General features: G+C 41.7%; 2 protein-coding genes across 8 annotated transcripts in view; one reads left to right on the top strand and one right to left on the bottom strand.

The window, feature by feature from the left end:
- The window catches only part of KIAA1328 (KIAA1328 ortholog), a 218,664-nt gene extending 215,661 nt beyond the window's left edge, over positions 1-3,003 (bottom strand). For 4 of the 6 annotated variants that reach the window (XM_016158014.2, XM_016158015.2, XM_016158016.2 and 1 more), the window contains exon 1: positions 2,916-3,003. In XM_016158014.2, coding sequence (XP_016013500.2) covers positions 2,916-2,973 — 58 coding nt within the window. In that variant the 5' untranslated portion in view covers positions 2,974-3,003. Of the gene's footprint in view, positions 1-2,774; positions 2,891-2,915 lie in introns of those variants that run through there. The other 2 variants (XM_036229069.1, XM_016158017.2) reach the window with 2 other exon arrangements.
- A 90-nt stretch (positions 3,004-3,093) lies between these two features.
- TPGS2 (tubulin polyglutamylase complex subunit 2) overlaps positions 3,094-12,287 on the top strand; it is a 28,499-nt gene continuing 19,305 nt past the window's right edge. The window contains exons 1-2 of one of the 2 annotated variants that reach the window (XR_004953490.1): positions 3,094-3,463; positions 11,128-11,207. Coding sequence is in view for 1 of the 2 variants with exons in the window: in XM_016158021.2 (XP_016013507.1) it covers positions 3,379-3,463; positions 11,128-11,207 (165 nt within the window). In the remaining variant the exon portion in view is untranslated. The remainder of the gene's footprint in view (positions 3,464-11,127; positions 11,208-12,287) is intronic. The other variant, XM_016158021.2, reaches the window with a different exon arrangement.

Here is a 12,287-nt window from a genome sequence, read left to right as displayed (position 1 = left end):
CTTTGGTTTCTTTGGCAGCAACTCAATAAGATAAATATAGCTCGTAATAAAGCATCCTTAATGCTGATACCAATCTATCCAGATCCCCAGAATTAAAGTAGTAATTTGAAATCCAAGACTGAAGTGGTAGAGAGGAAAATTCATGTCTATTCTAGATCACTGAAGAAAATAAACTTAGTGGTGCCCACTCTAACCTTTTGAGTTTGAATCACTTAGCAGCAACACTCGTATATGTAATTATTATTGACCACATGACTTTCCTGGCTAGTACTAGCATACCTCATCTTATTGTGCTTTGCTTTATTGCACTTCAATGATGTCGCATGTTTTACAAATTGAAGGTAACACTCTTCACCAGCAAAAAGCTTTATTGCGATACTTAGTGGTCTAGAACCAAATCCGCAATATCTGAAGTATGCCCGTGTATTATTTTAACAATAAATATTAAATCTTTGTTTATTTTTAATTGAAAAATCAATGGCAGAGATTATAACTACTGCAATGTTTTGACCAGGTCCCTTCTAGTTATTATCGAATTATTAATACTGTTAATAATACATTTGAGAGCATCAAATTTTAAGTCCAATAAGCGATCAAATTTAGATAACTGCAGAAACATTAGCTTCTTCTGACGTTACCAAGAACTATAATGGAACAGGAAAACAGTTAATGGCTGAAGAGACTTATTTTACTTGCAGATTTAACCTGCAAAATAACAACACAGCCTATTAATTGTTTACACATTAGGTACAAGACATACCTTGTACAAAATAGCACTGCTGAGTCTTACTGTGCAGGAGATGTATAACCCATAAAAACAACAGTAAAAATGATGACATTCAGTCACAGATGATCTTTTCTCACATGATGGAAACATCTAGGATGGGAAATCTCTCAATCGCATTTCTTTAACTGTTTAGGGAAAGCACTGAAAAATCTTTCAATAGTGTGAAAATACCAGATTATAGGTACATACTTTTTGGTCTTTTTCTATTGAAAGTTCTATTATAAAGGTTTTGGAGTGGTCTGGGAAGTTATCATTGTGATAACAGAGTAAGATCCAAAGACACATGACTAAATAAAATGATTCATAACTATCATTATGCTTTTTAGCAAAGAATCTGTAACAAATTCACATATGACATTGCTTTTAAGTCCAATGAAGATTAAAATGAAAATATCTGAGGCTGGATGTTAACTGGAATAGGCTGGGAACACAAGTGGTACTAGTAACCTTGCAATTCCTTTGAAACATCTGAATTTCTATACAGTGTAATAACCAGCATTTTCCCTACGCAATTTCAACTCTTTACTTTCAATGAGAAGATGAGTATTTTACATAAATTTTTAGGGTAAGGAAAATTTAAAAGAAAAGGGAAGATATGGGACTTCTACATGAAATAGAGAGTAAAAGGACTACATGAATTGAGAATAGAGAGCTGCTAAGACCAAGAACATAGGTTCGGTTTACATAATTATCAATTTAATTAGTCCCACTGCAACAGATTCTCTCCTCCCCATACCCGACCATTTATTCTACATTACAACAAAAAAAGTGTTCATAAAGTTAAGGAATAACTAAACCACATAGGTGGTTATGAAAATGATTACCCTAAAGGAGCACATTGTAAGTAAAACCTTTAAATATCTCCTCTATCACAAAATTCTATCATTGCAGAAGCAGTGTTTCATGAGAAAAAACTTGTGCCAATTTCCTGACTTCCTACTTCAGTCCAGTAGTTCCTAATGCACATATTCCCTTTGAATCCTGATAGGTAAAGGAAAAAATATTTAATTTGCACAGAGCACTAGTGTGCTATCATCCACAGTATGTATATGATTTCACTTGATTCTTACCAACCTATCAGAGATGAGTGGTAATTATATTTAGAAAGTGCATTAACACTAAACACTGAACAGTGCTGAATGTAAAAATATCCCTCTCTCCATGGCATAACACTTAATCCTAGTGACTCTGTAAGGGAATTTTTAATATAATAGTCTAAGTTTCACTGGTTGCTAAGCAGAATGTGCAAAGAATACACAAAGTTAACAGCAATGTCTCAAACAATGTTATCACCAATCCTAACAAACGAAATCACTTGGCCTCTGCAGACACCGTACTTTCCTGTAACACTCTAACAAACATGAAGCAAACAAATATCAGGACCAAAGCTTAGGCTGGAACAGTCTAGCTAATGCAGGGAAAGAAGCACTTATGTCACACATATCATAGATACTGAACTGGGAAGAGTACCACAAGGGTAAAACCTCTCAGCTTTTCCACCCCAAACAATCCAAGAACTTTAATCCTCCCAGTGGTGACCTGCAAACCACATGTAAATCAATACTACATCCAGGCATAGCTAGCACCACCAAACCACATCCCCGTGAAACCAAGCCCCAAAGAAATCTCTGTATGGAAATAAATCATCACTGACAGGTCTTTTAAGTCCAATAAGATCTTGACATCCTCCTAAACAGAGCAGACCAAGGACACTCCCAAGCCAAAAAGAAAAAGGCTCCCGGTCCATCCAACAACCTTTTCTCCTCCACCAGCTCACTACGCACAGACTCAGCCAGCCTGAGGTCACCAAGGGCTGGGGGTCCTTCCAAGCCCCAATCTAGGCCACGACTGTAGGCCATCTTTTCAGAGTTTACCGCCACAGAGGGCTGGGAAACATGTACTGAGTTCCCACACCTATAATCCCATCGTGGAGACAGTATCAGGCACTCTGCCACCTAATTCCCAAGCAAGGAGAAAAGCCGGGCACCTGGACAGCTGCGAGACGGGATGGCCTTGTCCCCAGTGTTAGCCCCAAGCTTCTACCCTTCGCTGAGCCCCCACGCGCCCTCTCGCCACTCGCCGCACCGGAGAGGGCGCCAGCGCCCCCTGCCAGGTGGGCAAAGGATACAGTCCCGGGTCCAGAACGCCGCCGCGCCCGGGCGGGAGGGGCCCGCCGCGTCCGCCATCTTGAAACAACCGCCACTCGGGGCGTCGCGCTGGGGCCGCTCCGCCCCGGCCCCCAGCTCCGGTCCCCATTGGCCGCTCCGCGCAGAGGCCCGCCCCCGCTTGCAGGGTCGTCCCCGGCGGGGCGGGAGGCTCCGGGCGGAGGAGGCGCTGTGTTTCCGTGGCGAGGTGCGAAGCACCAGCCGGGGGCCGCGGAAGGAGTGCCCCACGGAACTACTACTCCCAGTCCAGGCCGGATCCGCCATCCCCTTCGCGCCTCGTTCTCAGGCTCCGATCACTACAACTCCCGGCATGCCGTGAGCTCGACGGCCGAGGCTCGGAGGCGGTGTCCAACCCAGCGGCCCGCCAGGCTCCCCCGCCGGGTCCCCGCCGCAGCCCGGGAGGCGCGCGGAGCGGGTACGCGAGCCATGCAGGAGGAGTCGCCGCCCCCGCTGGTGGGTTGTAGCAAGCCGCACCTGGAGAAGCTGACCCTGGGGATCACCCGCATCCTGGGTGAGTGGGGCGGGGTCCCGGGGCGGGGGGGACGGCTGCGGGACCGAGCAGCCTGACGCTGGAAACTAGGCATCGCTGCTGTGACTTCCGTTGTTAAGGGGAAGAGGGAGAGCGGGGGGGGCATGACTAGGCCAGGGGAACGTTTTCCAGGAGTGTTCAGAAGGAGAGCTGGGAAGTCCAAAGGTTCTTCCCACCCGAGGTCCCACCGCAGGGCCGGGTAAGGGCGGGCAAAAACGTGCAGAGACAGCAGGCATCTGACAGTTGGGAGGTTGGGTTTCCCAAGAGACACTCTTGGTGGAGGGAGTATCCTTGAAGCCCACGCCCTTCCCCTGGCCACAGAAAGAGCTGAGGGAATGCTGCAGCTAACCTCCGGGGCAACAACGCCCACGCGCCTCCGTGTAGCAATATAGCCTTGCACTGTTAAATGGATCTTTTTCTTTTATCGTACCTTTACTTGGCACATACCTCTGTGTTAGACTCTGGGGCTAGAAAGGTGCGGAAAAAATTAAAAACATATTTATGTGGGAAAAAATAAAACAACTAGGTCCCCAGAAGTGTGAAAGATCGTCAGTAATCTATATATTGGTCTGAAGCAGCACACATGGTGATTGACCTTAGTTGAGGAGTTAAGGAATATGACCTATGCGATTGTTCTAGATTTTGCAAGACAAATGGGAGTTAACCGGATAACCAAGAAGGAGAAAGACAGACTAAACTGGCCTAGTAGCAGGCTTCGATACCTTACCATCACATTTATAATAAAATCCCAGCTTCTGTACCATGATCCATAAGTCCCTTATGATCTGCCCTCCTCTGTCTTTCTGACCTTATTTTTACTGTGCTTTGGTCACAGTGGCCTCCTTGTACCATAAACACTTAAAGCTTATTCTCACTTCAAGACCTTTGTAATTTGCTAGACCTTTCACCTGAAATGACCTTCTTCTAAATCTTAGTCTCCCTCCCTCACTTCATTCAGATCTCTGATTAAATATCACTACATCTGGGAAGCCTTCCCTGATGATAGTTCTAATAACAACCTTCTTTTATCACTGGCTCTTCCCTTAGCCCACATTTTTTTTATCCTCATGGCTTTATCACTACTTGAAATTATGTATTTATTTGGTTGCCTTCTTAATTTCTCTCTTTTCTGTAATAGAAGTCCACGCAGATAGGAACTTTGTCTTGTTCTCGCCTATATTTCCCTGTGCCTAAAACAGTAAATGAGGCAGGCAACTCAAACCATGATGAGTTTGGGAGAAGTGATAAATTTTAGAAATGAAGTTATAGAGTAGGGCAAGGAGATATCCAATCATCAGGACCACCCATACCCTATCTCCTCATTCGTATTCAAACTTCTGCACTGTACTCATACTCCTGGACTTAGGCAGGTCTTGTTATTCCACAGGCATACTTCATTACCCTCTTTATAAATCTAGGAATTTTTCTATAAATGTTATTTTCTTTTGATTAATGTTTAATCTACTCAAGTATAAAGACAACTAAATTTCCCTTAAGCTGTCAGTTAAATTTAAAGACCTAAATAATTAAATGACTGTAAACATTTTAAATTTCATTTATACTTTTAATATATTCTATCTGTTAAGCATTTCTTTGGCAAACTGGCAACACTAAAAGGCAAAATCTACCTAAGTAATTAAACAACTTTGATAATTAAATGTATACTGAATCTAGCCCCCTAGAAAGCATTCTCTTTAGAAATTTAATCCAGTCATAATTTCAAGTTGTTAATCACAAATTGAAAATTATATTTTTTTTTACATTTTTATTTTATTTTGAAAAGATAATATGTTAAGAGGATTTTTTAAAGGGCGAGGTTGCTGAAGTCAGCCATGGGTCTGTGGTAAGCAAACTCCCAAAATCCCATTCTAAAAGAAATGAAATAACTCCTCGACTACAACATTTCTATCAAAAACCAAACATTTAAAAATCCTCAACAAAATAACTATCAAATCAAATTCAACAACATTAAAAAAGGATTATATACCAAATGTGATTTAGCCTAGGAATTTAGTTTGTTTAACATGTGAAAATCAATGTAATGCACCTTGTTAATAGAATCAAGAACAGAAACCACATAATCATATCAACAAATGCAAAGAAAGCACAAAGTCCAACACCCTTTTGTGATTAAAAAAAAAAAATTCAACAAATTAGAAAGAGGATATAGAATGGAAATCACTTCCTTAACCTGATGAAGGGCTCTGTGAAAACATACAGCCCACACCACACTTAATGGTGGAAAATTGGATGCTTTCCCATTAAGATCAGGAACAAGACAAATGTTTTGGAGATTCCCCAAGACCACACCAGGTTCAGTGGTTCGCTAGGAAGATTATAAGACTTGAGAGGTAGCCGTGCAGTGATTTACAGCAAAGGGAAAGGTGCATGTAGAGAAGTCAAGGAAACCAAGTACAAGTTTTCAAGAGTCCTCTCAGTTTGGAATCCTATGGGGCACACTTGATTCTTCCAGCAACGTGTGACAACATATGTCCAGTGTCTGCTAGGGAAGCTCACCTGCTCATAGGAGCCCAGACCTTTTATTGGAAATCAGTCACTTAGGTATCTGCTACCTAGTATCTACCTGGTATATTCCAAACTCCCAGAAGGAAAGCAGGTTTTCAGCATAAACACTATTGTTTGCACTAACAGGCACAGTGAGCCATTCTCATTAGGGAATGGTGGGAACCTTCCTGAAATCTCAGTTCCCAGATGCCAGCCAAGAGCCAGCCTTGACAGCAGGCCTTCCTAAAGATTGCTGTGTCAAAACTGCTATCTTCACTCTTTTCTGTACAATAAGAATTCTCTTATCCCTTCTATTTAACATTGTACTGGAGAGTCTAGTCAGGGCAGTTAGGCAAGAAAATGAAATAAGACAAATTGGAAAGAAGAAAGTAAACTATACCTATTTGGAAGTGATATGATCTTATATATTTAAAAAAAAAATCCCAAGAAACACACACACACACCCCCCTACACCTACACATTGTGTGAATTTGTCTGGCTTTGTGGCCACGATTTTTAAGTCACATAAATGACCACTTTCTGATCTGAGCACATTCACCTGTCTTAAAAAGACGAAACCCCAAATGCAAACTTTCTGTGTCAGAGTTCTTAGTTGCAGACCATTGAGTAGCTAGTTTAAGGCAAGAAATATACTTTAGCTAGTTAAAACAGAAAGGGATCAATTGAGGGACATTAGCTCACAAAATCATTAGAACTAAAGGTAGCAGACTCTGAGAACCATACTGCAAAAAGGGTATGCTAAGTGAGAAGTACCTGCAGCTAGTGTGAGAGGAAGCTGTCGAATTGAGAAATTGCTATTGATTCTGCCACCCCTACAACTCTTAACCCCCTGAGATCAAAACACCTTTGCAATTGTGCTTTTGAGAAGATCCAATCACCCATTTGCCCTCTACCTCATCTGTTCATTCCTTCCTTCCAAGTTTTATGCAAGAATCTTAGCCTTCTGAATCTAGCCACAATGGAATGTAGTCTTTAGCTGTTCAGTCTCTAAAATACAGGAAAGCACATTAGGAATGGACCGGGAATAGTTGTTAATTGAGTCAGTCTGCAGGAATGGCCATGCTGTCCTGGAAGGCCACGATCAACTGTGCTTAGTTATGACATTTCTCATTGCTTTGTAAGTCTTCATCAACCTCATTCTACCTTTAACTCTTGGGGCTCTTAGAGTCAGTATCACCCAGTTTAACACATAATTATATTCTACATAGACATTTTCACTTTTGTTGCATGTTTGTTGTGTTTATGCCATAAATAGACAGGCTGTCTCACTTCTAATCTCTAGCAGTGTTTTTCCAAAGCTGAGGACATAGCAGGTCCTCATTAAAATACCTCAGAGATTGTTGACTCAGAGATGGGTGAACTAGAACACTTCCTTGTACTACCATGCTGGGCCCCCAAATCCTTTATTCAGGATTTGCCCTTTGCATCTCTTATCTGGCTGTTGATTTGTAATATCCTTTGTGGTAAACCAATAATCTAGTGAGTAAAATGGATTTTCTGAATTCTGTGAGCCATCCTAGCAAACTAATTTAAGGAGGACGTTATGGGAACCCTGATTTATAGCCAGTCGGGTCAGAAGCATAGATAACAACCTGCACTTGTGATTATATCTGAAATGAAGGGCGGTCTTGTAGGATTAAGCCTTTAACCTGTGGAATCTGATGCCAGGCCCTGGTAAATAATGCTCAGATTGAGTTCAATTATGGGGACACCCAGCCGGTGTCAAAGAAATGCTTGATGGTATAGGGAAATCTCTTTCTCACCATATAGCTACTAAGACAACTTGGTAGAAAAAACATTAGGCTTAGTGTCTACAGCTATGGTCAAAAATATAGTTTTGTGATGTCATTTAATATCTCTTAATCTCAGTTTCCTTACAAAAGATTATTGAAAGATTAAATAATGTATACCAATTCCTTGAAATGGTATATTATACAAATGGAATTTATTGTGTGTCCTTCAGTTCCCCATTCCCATCACCTCCTCCCCATCGGTGCTGAAGTATTGGATAGCAGAGTTTCTACAATGGGTACTTCCTAAGCACCTTATTATATGAAAGTTTCCAGTCAGCATGTTGATCAATTGGCCTCTCCTGGAGGTGTGCAGAGTTTAAGTATGGTGTACCTTCATCTGCATTAGCATTGCAGCAGTTCTGTTGGAGCCTCTAGGCCCTCCACTTAGGCCTGCTATAAACATCTCTGCCTGTTGTTAGTGATGCTATCAGTTGGGAACGCTTGAAGCATTTAACTGGGCCTGTACTACTGCTAGGAGCCCCCACCAACATTTCCCTGACTGGAGCCAATGTCGTGGCTGAAGGCCCTTGTGGTTCTTCTTATGATTGCAAGATGCGCCTCAGCAGCAAACATCAGGGAACTCTGAAAGAAAATGTTTGATGATGCACAGGCCCTGTAGGGTACACAACATGCCCAAGGCTACACGCCTATTGGCAGAGAATGGGGGAGGGCAAGGAGAGGAGGGAAAGAAAGGAAGAAGGGAGAAAGGAAGGACAAAAATGAGAACTTGCCTTTATTAGGGTCTGAGAGTAGAGTGACAAGAGTTTTTACTGGTCAGTCTTTATTGGCAAATTTAAAACATAAGAATGGGAATTAGGACATAGGAAAGGAAAGGGGGGATGGAGGGTCACTCAAGCAGTCAGTTATCCAGGTTACCCAGGGCTTTCTAAAAGGGAACTTTATGGGTGTCGATGGCCTGGTTCCTTATCTAGTTGTTTAGCTAGTGGCTGTGTCATACAGCTGGCAATTTGTTTATTCAAGATGGATGTATCTGAAATGATGCCTCAGCAATCAAAAACTTAATGTCAGGCATGTACATTATGTGTATGTGTCCTCTTGCAACCCCCGACACTAGATGCCTCTGCGGGTGCACTCGGAGGACATCAGGATGCAACCAGATGGTGTTGGCAAAGATTGCTCTCTTCTTCTGTCCAACTACAGGTGGAGTGATAGGTTGCTGATTAAAGTTAGACTCTGCGTTTGCATAGGATAATTGTTCTAAAGGGTTATGCCAATTAGGATGCAATGACTTTGTACATAAATGCTTCATTTCTCAACTAGACCCATATTAGGCCTCAGAGAATTGCCTTTGTGGCTTAACCTCTCTGCCTCAATGTCTTTGCTGCAAAATGTGAGTAATAACATTTGTCATTCACTATCTTAGCTTTGGTTGAACAGTTCCAAGTGGGACCACCTCTAAAGGAACAGACAGAGTCTTCCACCCTAATCAACTAGGGGCATAGCAAGGACTCGCCCCAGGTCCAATGGCTTGAAGCTCACAGTGTTTTTCTACCACACTACTATCCTTCTCAGTTTCTTGGAAAGAACACCAAGCAGAAGGCAGGAGAAAAATTGTATGTATGGGACATTTTGCTTTTCCAAAGTACTGTCATTTCTGTTTCCTGTGCTTCCTTTATCAAGAGAAGTATTGTTATAATTCTTGTCTTACTGAATGCAAAGGGAAGTGAAGATTCATCTAAGGTCATACAACTAGTGAATGCATAAAGCAAGACTAGAATAGGAGTCCAGAATTCAGCTCCTCAACTGGGCGGTTGCTACACCCCAAGATTGAGGTTTTGACAACTTGGACGAAACTTTATAATCCATAGAAAGGGTACAGGCATAATTATAGATTCGTGAACCTCATCAAACTAAAAGACTTTGCCTTATTCCTGGAGATTTATAAGCTTTATTTCAATATATTCCCTGTTTACAGTATGCGTAGGACTCATAAAAAATAACCAATATGTAGTTCCAAATAAAAAATAAGTAAGTGTAAATATATGTGGCCCCGACCCAGTATCGATGGGATGGGATATTGGAAAAAGCAGCGATCACTGTGAGCTAGAGTCATCTGAAATGGAAGGAGGTGGAAAGGAGGAACTTTTAGTATGACACTAAAATATGGGTAGAACTTGGGTATATGTGCTTGGGTGTGTATATTTCTTACATGATCAAAGATTAGCACAGATTTGATTTTTGGGGGGCAGAGGAATGGAGATAATGAATACACTGACACAACTGGAAAAGAGGGTTTGGACAATGGGGTAGAAATAAAACTCTAACAGGTATAATAAGGGCCCTATCTTCTAGACCAAAAGGAGAACCGGATAAGATCTGATAGGAAACAAGTGTAGGTATGGGGGAGATCCTCTGGTGTTATGCTGAGGACGGATCAGAACAGGGAGATTTTATGGCTTTAGTAGCACCTAGACTTGGCAGTTATCATGGCCCAAAACAGAACAATGTACACAATATCACGCAGAGAAAAAGTGGACGACTATGTAATAAGGATGCTGTGAAAAGTACCACAAACTGGGTGGCTTAAAACTACAGGAGTTTATTCTCACATGGTTTGGAAAGCCAAAAGTCTGAAACCAAGGCAGGGCCATGCTTATAGTAAAACCTGGAGGAGAAGCATCCTAACCTGTAGCTGTTTTGCCAGCAATGCTTGGTGATCCTTGTCTTATAGATGTATCATTCCAGTCTTCCATCTTCACGTGGCCATCTTCCCTCTGTGCATATCTCTTCACATATTATTCCTTTTATGAGGACACCAGTCATAGTGGATAAGGAGTCCACCCTGCTCCATCATGACCTAATCTTAATTACATCTGCAGTGATCATTTTTCATGTTAGCCTAGCTTCTAAATCCTGGACCTCAAAGTAGAAGATGGGTTTCATTTAGAAGAAAAATTACCAAGTAAGTTTTATGTTTTTTAAAAGTTAATGAGGTGCTGTTTGTTACTCCTTTTCATTATGCCTTAAGTGTATAGACTTAGCTCACTGAGAAGTTCAGTGTAAAATCAGTAGGAATTAGAATCTCTGATTTTTGTTCAACGAGCTGAATGACTGAGCAGTGACTGAATTTAGGTGGCATTCTGGTGATGTCCTTTTTATGAGGTAGACTACTGGGTCCTAGGTTATAGGACTGAGTGCCTTTGAGGGAACAACCAGTTCTTCCCTGCTTTTATCACAGGTAACAAATGCTCCTCAGAGGAATCTGATATTCCTAGAGCAGCCATCAACTGTTAGTCAACCTCTGTTGTAGCAATGTGTGAGAGTCGGTCAATTGCAGCTCTACAGACGCCCTGTTTCTTCTTTCAGAATCATCCCCAGGTGTGACAGAAGTGACCATCGTAGAAAAGGCACCTGCTGAACGTCATATGATTTCTTCATGGGAACAAGTAAGTGTTGCCCCGGTCAGTCCTCACCTTCCAACAAAGGGAGGTCAACTTAAATGCCCCCAAGAAGGGACGATTGACACAGGAAACCTTCTCTTACCTCAAGCCAAGCTGCCTTCAATGTGGAGGTCACCCTTCTCTCCATTCCTTTTTAGGCCACTTAACACTCTCTTCCATTCCATGCTATTTTCCCGGTGTAGAGCACCTCCTCTGAGCCTATCCTATGGAGGCAGTGGAACATTAGAAGGTGTTTACTAAAAATTAAATATCCAGCAAGGAAAGAAAAAATTAAAAGTTCGTGAGCATGCTGGGCAGAACGTGGTTAAGTGCGGCAGAGAAGTATTAACTAGATTAATAGCCAGTGCTTCCCTACCCTCTGAACTTTCATTTATTCAGCAAAAGGTTTATGCCTTTAAAATGGAGCAGGCATTGTGTTCGGTGTTCAGTCCTGGGGAATCAGTGATAATCAAAAAGGGCCTAGTTTCTTACCGCTTGACCTTACTAAGATTTAGTATATGTAAATCATTGCAAGAATAATTACAAAGCAGACTACAAAAGAGCATTGTCAAGAGGCCTTACCTAGTCTAGAGGGTGGGAAAAGTTTTTGTCAAAGAAGTTTGAGAAGTTGTTAACCAGGTAGATGAGATCTGGGAAGAAGGGGCTTTAACCTGTGTGAAAGCTTCAAGATAGGAAGGATTACATTTTCCAGGAGCATAAAGAAGGTTCATGTGGCCAGAGCACAGGATAGCATGGGAGAGAGGTTGACAAGGACCAGGAAATATAAAACTTCTTAGATCATCAGGAGTTTGTTCTTTATCTTGGGAGCAAAGGGGAGGCATTGAAATGCTTTAAATGGGAAACTTGGATGTTAGATTTCCGTTTTGGAAAAATTGTGCCTAAGTAGCAGCAAATGGATTTGACTGAGGCATAAGAAGTTATTCTGTCATATATAATGAGTGCCTGCTAACACATAACATAAGCTTTTTCATTTAATCCTCATAAGAATCTTGCAAGGAAATATTGATATCTCTATGTTATAGATGAAGAAACTGAGGCTCAGAAATTTGTCTAAGGAATTTGTCT

Source organism: Rousettus aegyptiacus, unplaced genomic scaffold (assembly GCF_014176215.1).
Source record: "Rousettus aegyptiacus isolate mRouAeg1 unplaced genomic scaffold, mRouAeg1.p scaffold_m13_p_12, whole genome shotgun sequence".
Lineage (NCBI taxonomy): Eukaryota > Metazoa > Chordata > Mammalia > Chiroptera > Pteropodidae > Rousettus > Rousettus aegyptiacus.
The sequence above is the reverse complement of the archived record's forward strand: the minus strand, read 5'-3'. Positions and strand labels throughout refer to the sequence as shown.